The sequence below is a fragment of the Chiloscyllium punctatum genome, chromosome 15 (genome assembly GCF_047496795.1).
Source record: "Chiloscyllium punctatum isolate Juve2018m chromosome 15, sChiPun1.3, whole genome shotgun sequence".
In the NCBI taxonomy this organism is placed as follows: domain Eukaryota; kingdom Metazoa; phylum Chordata; class Chondrichthyes; order Orectolobiformes; family Hemiscylliidae; genus Chiloscyllium; species Chiloscyllium punctatum.
The window spans coordinates 89,025,730-89,043,883 of NC_092753.1; the positions used below are offsets into that span (position 1 = coordinate 89,025,730).

General features: G+C 41.4%; 1 protein-coding gene across 3 annotated transcripts in view; it reads right to left on the bottom strand.

Annotated features, from left to right (window-relative positions):
- Positions 1–18,154, bottom strand: part of gabpa (GA binding protein transcription factor subunit alpha) — a 68,190-nt gene that overhangs the window by 35,049 nt on the left and 14,987 nt on the right. For 2 of the 3 annotated variants that reach the window (XM_072585737.1, XM_072585735.1), the window contains exons 2-5: positions 12,654–12,719; positions 5,431–5,526; positions 2,017–2,164; positions 395–479 (exon numbers count right to left, since the gene is read on the bottom strand). In XM_072585737.1, the coding sequence (XP_072441838.1) occupies positions 395–479; positions 2,017–2,164; positions 5,431–5,501 (304 nt within the window). In that variant the 5' untranslated portion in view covers positions 5,502–5,526; positions 12,654–12,719. The remainder of the gene's footprint in view (positions 1–394; positions 480–2,016; positions 2,165–5,430; positions 5,527–12,653; positions 12,720–18,154) is intronic. The other variant, XM_072585736.1, reaches the window with a different exon arrangement.

Below are 18,154 nucleotides of genomic sequence, written 5' to 3' on the forward strand. Positions count from 1 at the left end.
AAATGAATTCAAATACTATAGGAAAAAGTCTAGGAAACATCAAAAGCTGATCTTTCATCTGCCTGGCAACCAGTCTTGGCAAAGGTAGAAATTTAACTTGGGGCTATCACCAGTAGCCCACTGACACAAGATTACCAGCACATTAAGCTAGCATTCTAAACATGCTCCTAATGCAGGTCCAGTAAGACTCTTGACAGCTGGAGGGAGGAGGGTGATGAGGAGGCAGAGTAAAAAAAAATCAATCTGGGAATATTCCAAACATTTCTGATTAAGATCCTTGCAATCAATCAATCAGTCTGGTTAGATCATGCTTCCTGAATAGGAAAAAAATGTAAGTCTTGAGCACAGCATGCAATGCAAGGTCAAGCTGTTACAAGTTTTAGACCAAATTTACCTTGTCTGGAAATGACTTCCACGCTGAGCTGAACAGTGCCATCAGTTTTCACTCCTTGGTCAAACAAACTACGATTTGGATCCAGCTAAAATGTAAGATGACAAAGCAAGAAACATTCTTTGATTCGCAGGGCATTCCAAGTCTAATTCATCTGATGTTATTCTACAGTAGAAGGAAAAGTTGATGATTATTAATGTTGAAACTTGAAATGAAGGAGAAGCTAAACTACTGTCCATATCACAAAAGAGAAAACGGCAACTTGAGTACTCTCTACTGGAAAAGGGACATTAAGAAGAGTGCTGGGAAGAGTGGCCTGTAGCTAGTATCGCAGTGAGGCAGTCTGGGAAGAAATAAAATTGGGGGTGGCTCAGTGATTAGCATTGCTGCCTCACAGTGCCAGGGATCCAGGTTCAATTCCAGGCACTGTCTGCGTGGTGTTTGCATACTCTCCCCATGTCTGCATGCGTTTCTCCCGGATGCTCCAGTTTCCTCCCACAATTCAAAGATGTGCAGGTTAGGTGAATTGGCCAGTCTAAATTGCCCATAGTGTTCAGGGATGTGTAGGTTTGGTGCATTCGTCAGGGGCAAATGTTGAATAATAGGTTTGGGTGGGATACTCTGAGGGTCCATGTGGACTTGCTGGGTCATAAGGCCTGTTTCCACACTGTAGGGATTCTATGATTCTATAAGCTTCTTATCAGAAGTATCAAATGAAAAAACAAGAAGCTATTATCTTTTCTCCTTTTTTAGCCAAGCAACGCACAAGTTTAATGAAAGATGCTCAGTAAAATAATTAGAAGATTCAAATTTACCGCACTAATGGACACAATTTGATCCATTTTCTAAGTATTCCCTCCTTGTTGAAGCAATCCAATATCCTTTATCAGGGAATTCTGTAGCCCAGTAACGGTCCCAGTGAGGTTTATGTTAAATCTCTCCTCATCCTGACAATTTTACATTAACAATACTTCATCAGCAAACAAGGAAATCATCTTTTGTGAAAAGGAAATCTGATCCGAGCTGAGCTTTGTCTCTCCAGGCCCACAAGAATGAGACGGACTTAAAAAGGCTTCCTGAAGGAGCCGACAGCTTCCAGCAGTATAAGAAAGCACAATAAAATGCTGGTCTTGGCAGCTATGCCCACATCCTGTTGTGGAGTTTAAAAAGACATGCCATGGGAGGTGCTAAAATGGTACTGCAGGACTCGAGCAGGACAAGAGAGAAATTAATAGAAGTAACTGATAAGAAAGAAATTAGAGGGGCCGAGTGGCCTACTCCTGTTCCTCATTTATGAGTTTGTAACAAAACGGAATCAAAGAGGCAGGTTGTGATGAACTACTGAAGCTGCAGAAGGAAACAAGAGATATAGCTTCTAGTTTCCCTGCATTATGGCAAAGTGGCTTTCACTCTCTATCCATAGCTCCTTGAAGCAAACCAAAAAGAAAGCCCTATGAATAGATTCAGTGGATTGGCCCTTGCTGAGGAACACCTCGCACAAACAATATGGAGTAGGAATTTATCTGTGTAGGAAACTGAACAGCCATTTTCTTCCAATGTCACTGAGTGCAACACAAGATATTTTGACTCTCCTAATAAAATGTTTTTAAAATCTTATTGTTTACCAGAATATCTTGCAGACAAATCTCGTGCGCTTCCAAGGAACACTGAAGACGCGGTTCTAACAGCTTCTTGAGGTTTCCAATGGGCTCATTGATATCAATGGACTGGCTCACAAACTCTGCTGTGGTGATGGTTGTTTGCTCTGCAATGCTGAAAAAACAAATAGAAAGATCAAAAACTTCAAACAAAAAAAAGTTTATTCTAGTTCATAATTAAAATTGTTCTAAAAAGTGAGCAACTGAGATTAAATTTTGCGCAGGTTCCTGTAATAGAAGAATAAACCAGGTATCTAGTCTCAACAACTCATCTTGGTCGACATCTCCTATTCCGACAGGTTGCTTTTGAGTTTACGGCACTATTCAAATAGATTGTGGTCAATCAACATCTTAATTCTATTTGCCTATTGTGGCTCCATCTCGCTTAGCTAATGAAAAATGTAAGCTCCAGTGCATCTACCTCTGAGCCAGGAGGAAAGAGTTCAAATCCCACCTGCTCTAGAGGTGTACAATAATATCTCTAGACAGGCTGATTAGAAATTATTGATCTAAATTGTTACGTGTAATTTCAAAGTTTGAGGATGACAAACTTGGAGAATTGTAAACTACGAGAAGGGCAGTGTAGAACTTCAAAAAGACACCAACACTTTGGCAGAGTGGGGCATAGATTTCAAATGGAGTACAATGCAGAGAAGTGTACAAAGAACATACTGAATAAGTAGAAAGTAAAGGGTACTGATCCAAAGGGTTTGCTGGTGCAAGGAGACGTAGGTGTTTACATACACAGATCATTAAAGAGAGGTAGGATAGGTAGAAAGAGCTGTTAATAAAGCATAACTATTCTAGGTTTCATTTATAGGGTCGTACAGTACAAGTGCAAGAAGGTTATGATGATCGTATCTAAGAGAAGGTTAGGCCTCAGATGCAGCATTGTGTGGCACATTCTATTGGAAGGATGCAAATGTACTGGAGAGTGAAGAGGATGTTTAAGAAAATGGTTCCAGTGATGAGACATTTCAGTCAAGAAGAAAAACTGAAAAAGTTGGGATTGTTTTCTTTGGAGAGTGTTTGATTGAAGTTTACAAAATCAGGGGTCTGGACAGAGTGGATAGGGAGAAACTGTTTGCAATTGGAAACGGGTTGAGAAGCATAGGGCACAGTTTCAGTCTTGCAAAAGAAGCAAATGTGAGGTGCAGATAAATACTTTTTCACATAGCAAGCAGTTCAGACACAGAATACAATGCCTGAACTGTAGTGGAGATAGGTTCAGTTGAAGCATTTAAGGGGGCTTTTGATGATCAGTTAAATAGAACAACATATAGGGTTACAGTGAAAATGCACGAGATTGGCAGCAGGTTAAAATGCTCAGACAGCTGTGGCAATTTCAATGGGCGCAATGGCCTCCTCCTGTACCATCACAATTCTATGATTTTTGGGGTATATAATTCCAGACTTTTACTGTTTTTATATAACAAAAATGTGTTTCCTGATCTGAGCCCCAGTGGTCTGGTATTTATTTAAGATTAGGATGCCGGATTCTTTTTATTAAGCTGAGTGGCCAGTGATAAGCAGTACCTTTCTTGCCTGATTCTTTATTTAGACCATGCGATATAGGATTAGAATTAGGCCACTCTGCCCATTGAATCTACTCTCCATTCTGTAATGTTAAGATTAAATGGGAATCTCCGTCTGGACATTCATGTAATATTAAAGGGTTAAACTGCACTGCCTTTGGGTGGGGACGACAGCCATGAAAGAATGAGGATGACTATCCATTGGAAATTACACTTCATTTAGACAGTCATTTACTATTACTCTCCTGCTATTGCCAAGTTAAACTATCAATTCAATTTCTTCCATTCAGAAATGCTTTCTGGCCAGAGGTACATCACATCTGCATTGTCTTGGGAACTCACGGAGTCAGGAAATCATCTGCATAACGATTCCCCAGGATTAGGGCATCAGCATTTGCATTATCCCTGAGGATGATCTCAGCCTGCCATTATACCTGGGGCTGCATGTGACTGTGAGTAACAGTGGGTTGTCTTGAATGGCATATGACTGTGGGGGAGTGGCCAGAGTATCTCTGAGCATTGCCCCTGACTTGTATAAAGGGGATGTGTTATTTGTTGAGTGCCTCACTTTGATCCAACTTCGCACACCTGCGAGGGGGGGCAAAGGGGGGGGTCACCTAACTTGTACATGCTTTAATAAACTTTAACTGTTTGCAGAAGTTGGCGTGTGCAAATTGCATCTCGTGTGCAAAATCTTGGGAAAAGAACTTAACAATTCGATCTTTGCTGATATGCTTCTGAGTTCCATTCTCCTGCCTTCTCTCTGTAACCCTTGATCCCCAAACAGACACAAGAAAGTTTGTGTCTGTTTGAAATACATTCAATGATTTGACATCAACAGCCCTCTGTGGTGATGAGTTCCACAGATTCATCACTGTCTAGCTGAAGAAATTCCTCCACAGCTCAGTTCTTAAAAGGGTTGCCCCTTCAATCTGAAGCTGTGCACTCTGGTCAGAGTCTCTCCCACCAGTGGAAACATCTTCTCCATGGCTCATTCTATCCAGGCCCCTCAGTATTCTGTAAGTTCCAATCAGATCTCCCTGCTACAACCTTCTAAACTCTGCCGCATCCCAAATGCACAGTCCTCACCTGCTCCTCATATGACAAGCCCTTCATTCCTGGGATCATTCTTGTGAACCTCCTCAAAGGCCAGAAAATTCTTCCTTAGATATTGGGCCTAAAACTGTTCACACTACCCCATTAGAAAGGATAAGTTTCCTCGCACCAATACCAATTAAATTATTATACTATTTTAAACATCTGGATCAAATCAACTGTCAGTCTTCAGTACACAAGGGAACATAATCCAAATACTCAAATGTTTGAGCAGAATACTGACAGATTTCTTGAAAAAGCTCTTAGAAGGTATATTGCTCACAACAGGGAAGGACGGGATATGAGACTTGCTTTAATAGGACCACTAGTAAAAAGATTTGTGGGATTTTCTAATTTGGTTTTATGACCAGATTCAACAGCACAAAATCGGTCTCTCATCTTCACACTCGGCCTGTGTTCTAAATCAGCCGACTGGAGAACAAAGCAGAATTATCCCCAGGGTGACAAACCACAATTTGGAGGTCATGGTCAAACCTGATTGTTTAGTGCAGAGAAAAGCGAGCTTCATTCTGCATCGAAGTGTACTTGCTCTGTCCTTGCTGTTGCTAAACATGCCCTGTTTTCCAGCTACAGATAGTTCCTCTCCACAGTCAAAAACAAAATAATAATTCTATTGTTAGAAAGAAAACAAAATCAGTGAACAAAAGGAATTCTTACAAATTTAAAACAATCGCCCTGAACAGTAAGCCCATTGAGAGTGTGTTGCCTGTGGAAATGTTTCTGAGCATACCTCTCCTCTGTGCAGTGCCGTTTCTCCTCACCATCTATTTCTATTTCTATTTCCGCTGATCTCTTCGTCATGGTTGTGCGATCTGGAATTCACAATCTGTGTTTAAAATAAAATGAGAGACATTTTTCAGCAAAGAAAGTTCTGCACAATTAATCTGAGAAATGAAGCACATGTGAAGGGTTGGGAAGCTGCAGAAATAAATTGAACTATCTGTCAAAACAACTGATGTAGCAGTTTCCTACCACAGCATTATTTTATTCTCTCTGCCCTCCCCAACTCTATTCTCATATTCAAGGTGCTGATTCACATTGGATTCAAGTTGCTCTTTGGAGTCTATTCTTCACATGTGACTACTCATGCATATCTTTCAGATTAGATGCTAAACCGAATCTCTCAAATGGATGTGAAATATGCTGTGGCATTATTTTGAAGAGGATCAGAGGAGTTATCCCTGGTGTCTTTCAATTCTTAACTCTCAATCAAAATTACACAAACAGATTATTTGGCCATAATCACATTGCTGGTGAAGTTGTGCTTCCCAGATGACAAAAGTGACGACATCTCAAAAGTAATTAATTAGCTGTAAAGCATTTTAGGATGTCTCAAAGTCGTAAAAAGTGCTATAGAAATGCAAGCTGAGTCAGAAACAGCTGCAGTCATTTCAGTTGGCATGATATGGCACTGGATCACTCAGTTTATTCATGTAATGACATTATTTTAGGAGGGTGTGGAGTGGAGAGAAGACAGAAACTCAAAGACACTTTGAGACAAAATGCAAGTATTTACATTTCCGCATCTTTGGATAGAGTACTGCCCTCGACCTGGAATGAGGTTTAAGGCACTTTCAAACTTAATTTGGTGTTTCATGTTTTTCCAGATCTACCCTTATGAAGGGCTTTTGCCCGAAACGTTGATTTTGCTGCTCGTTGGATGCTGCCTGAACTGCTGTGCTCTTCCAGCACCACTAATCCAAACAATAGTAATGTTAGTTTTTAGATGTCAGCTTAATGATACATCAGGCAGCTGCTGTTTGTCTTATCAAAATGTTAAAATCAGCAGCTTGTCTCAAGGAGTTTAAAAAAAACGGTTTCAGAACCTACCACGACCTCCATGGTTAAAGGCAGTGATTAGCTTGGCAGTCAGTTATACTGATTGAGCAAATCATTTTCACCGGTGGGAAATTATCTGATGCTAGCCAGGGCTACAGGTGGGGCACTTCAAATGGTTTTAATTAGGAACAAAGAATTAACTGTTTCAAATTAACCCTCAGCACAATATAGAGGGAACATAAAAACTTGAAAAGGTCAATTTTTTTCGTGCTCTGATGTGAGCAGAGAGGCTGTCTCCCCAGCAAGAGAAACAGCTGACCAAGTGTCCGCACATGTAAAATCTGCACTAATGGCATAAACTACAAACACCCTGCTCTTTTAACATCACATTCCCAATTTGCTTTTGTAAATCACACAACCACGTCTGCAACAAAATCCATCTGACTGCCAGATTAGTTTTTACATTAATGAGATTACGACATAGCATTTTTTAATGCACCTAACAAATTAGATAGCCCCAAGTCTTCATTCAGCAGAAAAGCCCAAATCCTGCAGATAAAGGCTTTTTGAATAATTATACCTCAAGGTTAAGGGAAACAGTCTCTTAAGACACCTTGGTGACTCCTTATCCAATGTTTGGCTTAGCAACACAGAGCAAAAACTCACAGCTTTAATCTCTAACACTACAATGTTAACCCATACTAGTAAATTTGATGCTGCAAGTAACCACAACACAGCTGGCTTGTTGTAAGAGTGAGTGAGTCAGGCTGGAGAAAGGAACTAGAGTCTGCGAGTCCAATTGCTTTTTTCTAATCACAAAGTGCACAAGTATACTGTATATTGAGTGAGTATAAGGATCAATAGTGGTCAGTTAGATAGGATGCACATTTTAGTACACTCCACCTGTGGCTGGATACCAACAGGAGCCCTAATTTCCTTAAAGAAGTTAACACTTTTGGCAAACCCAAACGAAGGGTCGCCCAAGTGCAGCTTGTGGCTTATAAGTCATGTTTCCTTTCAGTGGGAAATGTCAGTATGTAGCTGCACAAGGCTCAGCTACTCTGCACCACACTGAACCCAGATGATGAGCACACACAAATCAACCATGATGCTGGGGAAGGGGAATAACATGAAATCAATGTCCAACATAATCAATTTAAACATCTTTCCAGCAATCAAACTTTGCATTAATTTTACAATAGCGTTTTTCCTTAATTTCCAAACCTGGTTTACATTTACAATCCTTCCCCACATGCTGTCTTAAACCCTTATAAATAACCACAAATGTGTCAGGACTTAACGTCATTCAGCAATATTAGCTCATAAATGGTAGAGTATTTTTCTTAAATTAGAGACATTTAGTTCCACTCTCAGTTTCTCTCCTTTCTTCAAGGCAATTTGAAATTAATTCAGCTACATTGCAAAGATAAGTTACTTCTGATGAGACGAGAGAAAAGTAAAGACAACTCTGCAATGTTCATTGGCAAAATTTAAAGTCTGTAAAGAGCTAATCTAAGTAGATTGCACAGACATTCAATAGGGAATTCAGCAGAAACATTTTTGTACTGGGATTGGTTAGAGTGTTTAGGATGGCAGTGCTTTGGAAGCAGTTCAGAGGTTTATAAGATTAATACCTGGAATGAATGGTTTGCCTTATGAGGCAAGGTTAGACAGGCTGGGCCTGTATCATTTTTTAATTTAAAACAGTCAGAGGCAACTTAACTGAAACATAAGACCCTGAGGGGACTTGACTGGGTGGATGCAGAAAGAATGTTTTCTCTTGTGGAATGATCTAGCACGAGGGATCATAGTTTAAAAATAAAGGAGCACCCATTTTAAGACAGCAATGAGGAAACTTATTTTTCCTCTCAGAGGGTTGAGTGTCTTTGGAGTTCCCATCCTCAAAATGCAGAACATACAGGAGTGCAGAACTGAGGTTAAATCAGATCAGCCAAGATCTTATTGAATGAGTGGAGCAGGGGCCATGTTTGCATGTTCATAGAACATGGAACTTGCCACCACATTGGGTAGTTGAGGCAAATAGCAAAGGTGCATTTAAAGGGGACTGGATAAACACAAAGGAACAATAGGTTGACCTAATTGTGATAAATAAAGTGAAACGAAAGAAAGCATGCATGGTGTATAAAACACCCAGCAGTGATTAGTTAGGCTGAAAGGCCTGCTTCCGTGTTGGAATCCTATGTGAGTAGGAGATGAGTGAATAATCTAGGTTGATGTTGTAATGTAATAGTAAGAGTGCTTCAGCACTGGAGGTGCCATCTATTGGGAGAAATATTATACTGAGATATTGTCACCTGTTCTGGTGGTTGTTAAAGATCCTATTTTCTTCTGAAGAGTAGAGTTTTCTTGGTCCCTGGCCAATGATTTCTCATTCAAATGCTAACAGGTTAATCAGCTGTTCATCATATAGCTGCTTACATGATATTGGCCTACGCAAATGCTTTCCTTAAGCATCACTTACAGGATCAGACACTTCAATACAAAACACGTATCATTATAAATGCACATTCTGAAGTGTGAACCTAGTCAGAAGAGGAGTGACAGCTGCATTGTCACTGAGAAATCTGTGTACAATTCAAAACAAAAATCCAAACAAGCAATGAGAAACAACGTTAAAAATGGAAAATGCTGGAAATGCATAGGAGGTCAGTCCATTTTAAAAAGGGAAAAAGGAATTTAATGAGTGAGGTGAGGAGACTTCAATTGAACCTATGATGGCAAACCAGGATTGAAGATAGTATTTGGAGCTGCATACATCAGCTTGTCTCTGTCTCAATTTAAAAGATCACACAAGGGACATGCTGCACAACAGTAGCTGAAAATGTCACCTAATTAAATCCAGTGTGACCCAGTAATTGTAAAAACTGTAAACCTAGGAAGAATTCCTTCAATTTTTAGATTTCAAATTACTTAAACAAACTAGTTCACAATAAAAGTACAGCACATTCCTCAGTCTGCATGCATTGTGCATGTAGACTAAACAGTATCTAGATCTTCTCTTGAAATCCTAACACACATGCTGCCAGCAATGCTGCAATACTCCATGGGCCAAAGTTCATTGCTTGATCAAGGCTGAGCAAATTAAATGTAGGAGCAAAATCAGGAATACTGATGCCAATGTTTCAGGAGGGGAAGACTGAAACTCAGAAAATATCCCTAGGTTGGCAGTCCTAGGGAACTTAACAAGCTAATTTGTGGGCGGCACGGTGGCACAGTGGTTAGCACTGCTGCCTCACAGCGCCTGAGACCCGGGTTCAATTCTGTGACTGTGTGGAGTTTGCACATTCTCCCAGTGTCTGCGTGGGTTTCCTCCGGGTGCTCCGGTTTCCTCCCACAGTCCAAAGATGTGCAGGCCAGGTGAATTGGCCATGCTAAATTGCCCATAGTGTTAGGTAAGGGGTAAATGTAGATGTAGGGGCATGGGTGGGTTACGCTTCGGCGGGGCGGTGTGGACTTGTTGGGCCGAAGGGCCTGTTTCCACACTGTAAGTAATCTAATCTAATCTAAAAGTAATCTAATCTAATCTAATTAAAGGAGGCAGTGCAAAGAATCTTGATTTCAACATAGTGAAGATGTAAGGAAAAGCCATTCCTTCTCTGTCGTGTCAAAATTCTGGAATTCCCTCCCTAATGGCATTGTGGGTCAACCCACAGCAAGTGGACTGCAGCAGTTCAAGGCGGTAGCTCACCCCCACCTTCTCAAGGGCAAGTGGGGACAAGCAATAAATGCTGACCCAGCCAGTAATGTCCACATCTCACAAATGAATTTTTAAAAAAATTACAGAAGATTTTGCATTTGTATCTTAGACAAAATTTAAGATGATGATTAACCATAGCAGCACTGATTAGTACACAGGGATCAGGAGGCAAAGAAAAGGATAGTTATCAAATGACTACTGAACTCAGCACATTCCTCATTAAATACCACAATCGTTCATCTGCATGAAGACTTGAACCTCAGATAATGTTATTTGTTCAATGACACTATTTGAAGTTATGAATTTGCAACCTTTATAAAATATGTCATTGTATTTTTAATGCCAGTTTTAAATCACTGTCTCACTAACAGCAGGCTTGACTTAGGTAACACCACAATATAAAAAGTGGGAAGCAAAGTGGTTCAAATCCCACCAGGGCAACTAATAGCACTAAAATTTAATTCATAAATCTGAAATTAAAAGCTTCCTTCATGGAAACACTAGTGACATCATTATTGATTACCATTAAAAACCCAATTGGTCTACCAATATCTTTTAGGGAAGGAAATCTTGTATCCTTGTCCGGTCTGACTTTTTTCATCATTTATACAAATGACTTAGATGTGAGCATAAGAGGTCTAGATAGTAAGTTAGCAGATTCTGGTCTCCTTCCTATCGGAAAGAGGCTGTGAAACTTGAAAGGATTTAGAAAAGATTTACAAGGAAGTTGCCAGGGTTGGAGGATTTGAGCTATAGGGTCAAAGGTTGCACAGGCTAGGGCTGCTTTCCCTGAAGCATCAGAGGCTGAGGTGTGACCTTATAGAGGTTTATAAAATCATGGGGGGCATGGATAGGATAAATAAACAAAGTCTTTTCCCTTGGGTGGGGGAGTCCAGAACTAGATGGCATAGGTTTAGGGCAAGAGTGGAAAGATATAAAAGAGACCTAAGAGGCAACTTTTTCACGCAGAGTGATAGGTAAATGGAATGAGCTGCCAGAGGAAGCGGTAGAGGCTGGTACAATTGCAACATTTAAAAGGCATCTGGATGGGTATATGAGTAGAAAGGGTTTAGAGGGATATGGGCCAAGTGCTGGCAGGTGGGACATCTGGTCAGCATGGATGAATTGGACCGAAGGGTCTGTTTCTGTGCTGTACATCTCTATGACTAATAGAAGATTCCAGACTCTCAATAGTCAGCAATGTGATTGACTCTCTACTCCCCTCTGAAATGGTGCAGCAAGCTATGCTGTTCAAGGGTAATTTGAAAGGCTACAAATGCTAGTCTTGCCAGAAACACACTCATCCCATGAAAGAGTAGAAAAAAGGGGCTGCTACTCCAGGAGTCACATAGCCAATGTTACAATAGGTTGATGTTTTGTCAGACTGTAGCCTTAGACATTTATACAGGACAGAAGCGGCCGTGCTAACTTCTCCCCTCTAGTCAATGATATAGAACGACTAGAAACGTGAAAACCAACACAGCACGACCTCTTAGTGTTGTAGCAAGATACTACAAGTGGTTTTTTCCCCCCAATCAATCTACTCAGAAATGTTACGATACACTGCTGGAGCAGGTAGGACTTGAACTCAGGCCTTCTGGCCCAGAGGCAGGGGCACTACTACTGTGCCATAAGAACCCCAAAGCAGGTCTTTTTTCAAAATTTATTCATTCACAGGATGAGGGCTTTGCTGGCTAGGCTGGATTTTATTGCCTATCCCTAATTGTCTAGAGTTTACAGGTCAACATGGAGTCACACATAGGTCAGACCAGGTGAAGGATGGCAGTCTCCTTCCCTAAGGATGTTAGTGAACAAGATGGGTTTTTCCCCTGACAACCGACAATGAATTCACGGTCAGGAGAAGACTCTTAATTCCAGATTTTGATTGAATTCAATTTCTGCCATCTCCTGTGGTTTGGACTTGAATCTGGATTCCCAGAATTACCAGGGTCGCTGGATTAATAGTCCAACAATAATACCGAGGCCACTAACCCCCTCTAATTTTTAAGCTTGTCGCAAATGTGCTAAAGCTCTAAATAATCCAAACACCTGAGGAAATACACATTATAGAGCTACTCTGAGTCTAAATAATTCTGCAATATAAATGGAAAATTAGTCAATCCTGCTTTTTAAGCAGGGCAAGCTGGAAGAACTATTGAAGCCAGGGCTGCCATCTACACTCAAGGAGGTGCAATAGCAAGAACAAATGATTTATTAGCACTTAGCAAAATCACATTCTAGCTGTGGCACAGACGTTTGATGCAATACTGCAGTATTGGGCAGAAAATCAAGCTGCGCAAGTTAAATGCAAAAATTTATAGGCAGTGATACCCTCATCAATCACTTGTTCCAGTAATTAGATGTCCACAATCACATTCATGGAGCATAAAACAAATTTCACAGATTCCATTATAAAGACAAAGGTTACACAACAAAATTCTGTCTAGCAGACTTACTATGTAAAACTGAAACTTTGATCTGTCCAGGTCTGAAAAGGGTTGGAAAATGAGCCCGACAATACACTGGAAGGATGGGAAAAAAGGAAATCGTGAATTCATAGCATCATAGCAATAATTTCCTTTCATATTGTGCTTTTAATGCAATAAAATAAATGCACTATCAAGGAAAACCTGATTAAATTGGTTAATGTTCAAATACAACTTTAATGCATGTTTTTAATTTTCACAGTTATTCTGTAAGTTAATCTATCAAATTTTCCATTACTCCAGCCGTCTCACAATCAACTTCAGTCGATGGTTTTTCACTTTTGGTGGTCAGCTGTATCAATCCCAGACGGACTAAATTACACAGGGTATGCTGCAAAGTCAAAAACCAAATTAGAAATCAACTACATTAAAATATAAACTGCATGAGCCGAAAGTTAAGTAAACAACTGTAGACTGGGTATTACCAAGCCATACGCAGGACTGTGCCTATCAGAAAACATTGTATCAAGAACCCAGGGTAATTGGGCCACACAGAAATGATTAAGAACTATACAATGTCAAATTTCACAGCTAATTTCACACTTAGAAACTAAGCTAAAGGCAGACTGGCAATGGTGCAATGAGCAGTAATTTAAAAATCTTTCATTTGAAACACATTTCTCTCAGTAGCACTGATGCACTATAGTCTGCATGCACCATCTCTCTTTTTCAAAACAAAATCTGCCTCAAAAGTAGGAAACACCTCCAAGTTGGACACTGGCTGCAAATTGTTTCCACTTTGGCTTTAAATCCGCTTGATAACCACAGATCTCACTGTCTTTGCAACAATCCAGCCAGCACTATGTCACCCTTATAATTCATTCGAATGTGGGCTTGCCAACCCTCTTTGTTCTGAAAAGGAACAGTACAACAGAACAGTGTGCAGAGCCACTTCAGAAGTCAACCATGTTGGTGTGGGGTTAGAGTCATTTATCAAGCAAGACAGGATAAAAAGCAGGTTTAGAGGGAGGAGAGAGAGAAATGCAGTGGCAGAGTTGTAATGTCATTGGGCTAGTAATTCTGAAGTAATTTTATGTTCTGGAAATGTGGATTTGAATCCCACCCAAGCAGATGGTGAAACCTGAATTCAATAAAAAAAACAAGAATGAAAAGCTAGCTTAATGGGGACCATGTGACCATTAGGTGAACGGGTTCACCAATGTCCTTAGGGAAGGAAATCTGCCTATGTACAACTCCAGGCCCGCAAGTGATGCGTGGGGGAATTTATCTGCCCTTTGAAATGGCCTGGCAAGTCGCCAGATTGCGTCAAATTGCTGCAGGTCTAAAGAAAAAAAAACTGGATCGAAATCACCTGGCAATACCTCAACATTGACTCCATGAAATCTCACAGCATCAGATCACAGAGTCCAGGAAATCTTCTGCTGATTACTGCTCCTTGGCCCTTGGCAGAAGAAGTAGCACTCCTCCATGTTGAACACTACTTGAACGGAGGAAGGCAAGCAACATTCCCACTGAGTTGTGTGGCTGCTCTAAGGTTCCACACAAGATGAGTGGAATGTGCAGACCAATCATAGCACTAACTTGGATTTTGGAAATTGATGCCAGGTAAGGGCCAGAAGGTCTGTGCAGACAGGTGGAAATTGAGGAAATGCTTGTGCCAGGGGACAGAAGATAAATCTCGTTAGGGGACTTGAACGTCCACCACTAACAGTGTTTTAGTAGCATCACTGTGAGCTTGCAGGCCAAGTCCCAAGGACATAGCTACTAGATTCTGGCTGTGGCAGGTGCGAGGGAACTAACTACTTGAAAACTACGTCATCTGTCCTCACCAACCTACTTGTCACAGGTGTTTCTGTTCCTCGCAGTATCTGATCAACTGACCGTCATTCAATCTTCCTGGAGACAAAGTCCCATCTTGACATAAATGATAACCTCCATTATGTTATGTGCAACAGATCTTGACAAATCTAAAAGTAATTCAAAATTGGACATCTACGTGGCACTGAGAGTCTTCAGCAGAACTGCATTCAACCAAAATCTGCAACTTCATGACCTGACGGGACCCTACCCTAACACTAAACCAGGATGATCTCCTGACTGGGTGGTAATAATGCGTGGGACAGACATGTCAGGAGGAGCATGTGGTCACTTAAAAATGAGATGTCAACTTGGTGAAGTTACACACAGGCCTATTTGCAACCAACAGATCAGACTGAAGCTCTGCAGTCCTGCCACATCCAGTTGTGAATGGTGGTGGATGATTAAACAACTCACAGTAGGTCAATGATGGAGGAGCACACATCTGTGTAAAAGACAAGACTGAAGCATTTACACCCATCTTCAGCCAGAACAGCCAAGTAGATAATCCACCTTGTCATCCTCGGAGGTCACAGCATCATGGACGTCAATCTTCAACCAAATTAGTTCACTCCATGCTTATCATGAAACACTGGACACTGCAAAGGCTATGGACCCTGACAACATTCTAGTAACAGCACTGAAGACTTGTGATAAAATGCTGGCGTTTATCTGACAATGTGGAAGACTGTCTAAATACTCCACAAAAAGGGAGGACAAATCGAACCCAGAAAATTATCATCCAAAAGGTGATCTCAGGTGCCATCAGCGATGTGATTAAGCAGCACTTACACAGGAACAACCTGTTCACTGATGCTTAGTTTCAGGTCCGCAAAGGCCATTTAACTCCTGATTTCGTTACAATCTTAGGCCAAAGATGGCAAAAAAGGTGATGAACTCCAGAGGCGAAGTGAGTGACTGCCACTGGCATTAAGATGGCACTTGATTAACTATGCCATCAAGGAGCCCTGGTATAACTGGAATCAATGGAATCGGGGGATGGGAAACTCTCTGCAGGTTGCAGTCATACCTAACACAAAGGAACATGGCTGTGATTGTTGGCAGTCAATCAGCCCAGCTCCAGGACTGCAGAAGGTGTTCCTCAGGGCAGGGTCCTAGACCCAAACACCTTTAATGACCTTCCCTTCTTCATAAAGGTCTCAAAAGGAGATGTTTGCCAACATGAGCTATAGAGAGAGGCTGAACAGGCTGGGGCTGTTTTCCCTGGAGCATTGGGGGCTGAGGGGTGACCTTATAGAGGTTTACAAAATTATGAGGGGCATGGATAGGGTAAATAGGCAAAGTCTTTTCCCCAGGGTTGGGGAGTCCAGAACTAGAGGGCATAGGTTTAGGGTGAGAGGGCAAAGATATAAAAGAGATGTAAGGGGCAACTTTTTCACACAGAGGGTGGTACGTGTATGGAATGAGCTGCCAGAGGATGTGGTGGAGGCTGGTACAATTGCAACATTTAAGAGGCATTTGGATGGGTATATGAACAGGAAGGGTTTGGAGGGATATGGGCTGGGAGCTGGCAGGTGGGACTAGATTGGGTTGGGATATCTAGTCGGCATGGACGGGTTGATCCGAAGGGTCTGTTTCCATGCTGTACACCTCTACGAATCTATAATTGACCAAAATACCAAGAGAAGTAGGTAAAGAAATAGGCTATCTGCCCTCAAGCCCATTCCACCATTCGATAGGTTCATAGCTGAACCGACACTCGTCACATCCACTTTCTTATCCTTTCCCCACAACCTTGGATTCGTCCGACTGATCAAGAATCTATGTTTTTCAGCTTTAAGTGTACACAGGAAATCTTCTGTTGGGCTGTCTGTGGCAAGGAGCTTGAAAGACTCAATTCTGAGAGAAGGAATTCCTCCTCTAGGCATAGACAGGGCTGAGGCTCAATGTCCCCAGCCCCCGAGTTGAAATGTAGAATACGAGGGGGCATGCATTTAAGGTGAGAGGAGGAAATATCAAAGGGAACATGAGGGGCAAGCTTCTTTTTAATTTTACAGAGCACAGTAGAAATCTGGAAGCTGCTGCCCGGAGTGGTGGCGGAGACAGATACGTTAGGAGCATTTAAGAGACTTTTAGATCTGGACATTATTGTGTAAGGAATGGAGGGATAAGGACCATCGGCAGGCAGAAGGGATTAGCTTAATTTTTGTGTCATGATCAGCATGACAGTATGGGCCAAAGGGCCCACTCCTGTGCTGTACTATGTATAGGTTGTTCTGCTATAACATACATTTTGTTAACACAAATTCTTATAACACGATTGACAAATTGGGGACATTGTTTCTAAAGCAAAGTTATACCGCGAGTGTACTGGTTATAACGCAATTCCAACCCCATTAGTTTAAATGGTGTTGCTATTGCACGATTTTCTTATAACACAGGATGGCACGAGAATACATCTACCACGTGATAGTAAAAATGCCTGTAACCCTTAATTCTGAGATTATGCCCTCTGATTCTAGACAACCGCATGTGGGGAAAACATCCTCTCAGCATTTACCCTGTCAAGACACTTAAACGTCTCAATGAGATCATCTCTCATTCCTCCAAATTCCATTGAGTCACAACCTGTTTAACCTTTGCTTATAAGGCAATCTATCCATCCCAGGGACATCCTAGTGAACCTTCTCTGAATTGACTCCAATGAAACAATATCTTTTTTTAAATAAGAGAATCAAAAACCGCTCAGAGTACTGCATGTGTGGTTTCACCAATACCTTGTACAGTTGCAGTAAGACTTCCTTATTCTTATACCTCAATCTTAGCCTTTCTGATTACCTGCTGCACCTGTGTACTCACTTTCTGTTTTTCGTGCACAACTACCCAAAGTCCCTTTTATGATGCAGCTTTTCGTGTTTTTTCTCCATTTAAGCAATCCTCCTAAGACAAGCCCTTCATCCCATGAATGAGTGAAACTTCTCTGAACTGCTTCTGTTGCAATCATATACAGTACTTGATTCAAATGAGACCAGAATTGTAGAAACTAGGAGTAGGAGGCCATTGGTCCTTTGAGGCTACTCTGTCACAGAATCCCTACAGTATGGAAATAAGCTACTTGGCCCAACAAGTCCACACTGACCCTCCAAAGAGTAATCCACCCAAACTCATTCCCCTGCTCTATTACTGTAGATTTACCTCTGACTAATGCATCTAACCTACACATCTCTAAACACTACGGGCAATTCAGCATGGCCAATTCACCTGACCTGCACATCTTTGGACTGTGGGAGGAAATCGAAGCACCAGAGGAAACCCACGCAGACACAGGGAGAATGTGCAAACTCCACACAGACATTCTCCCAAGGTTAGAATAGAACCAGAGTCCCTGGTGTTATGAGGCAGCAGTGCTGACCACTGAGCCACCATGCCACCCATTCAATGTGATTATGATTGGAATAATGTACAGAACACGCACAATACAAACCAGCAATCTGTCCAGGATGGAGCACTGTACAGACCAGGCTCAGTACAACCCAGCAATCTGTCCTGGATGGAATACTGCACAGACCAGGCTCAGTAAAACACAGCAATCTGTCCAGATGGAGCACTGTACAGACCAGGCTCAGTACAACCCAGCAATCTGTTTCTGTTTTCTTCCTATGCCCCTGGATGCTTTTAAAATCTAAAAGATC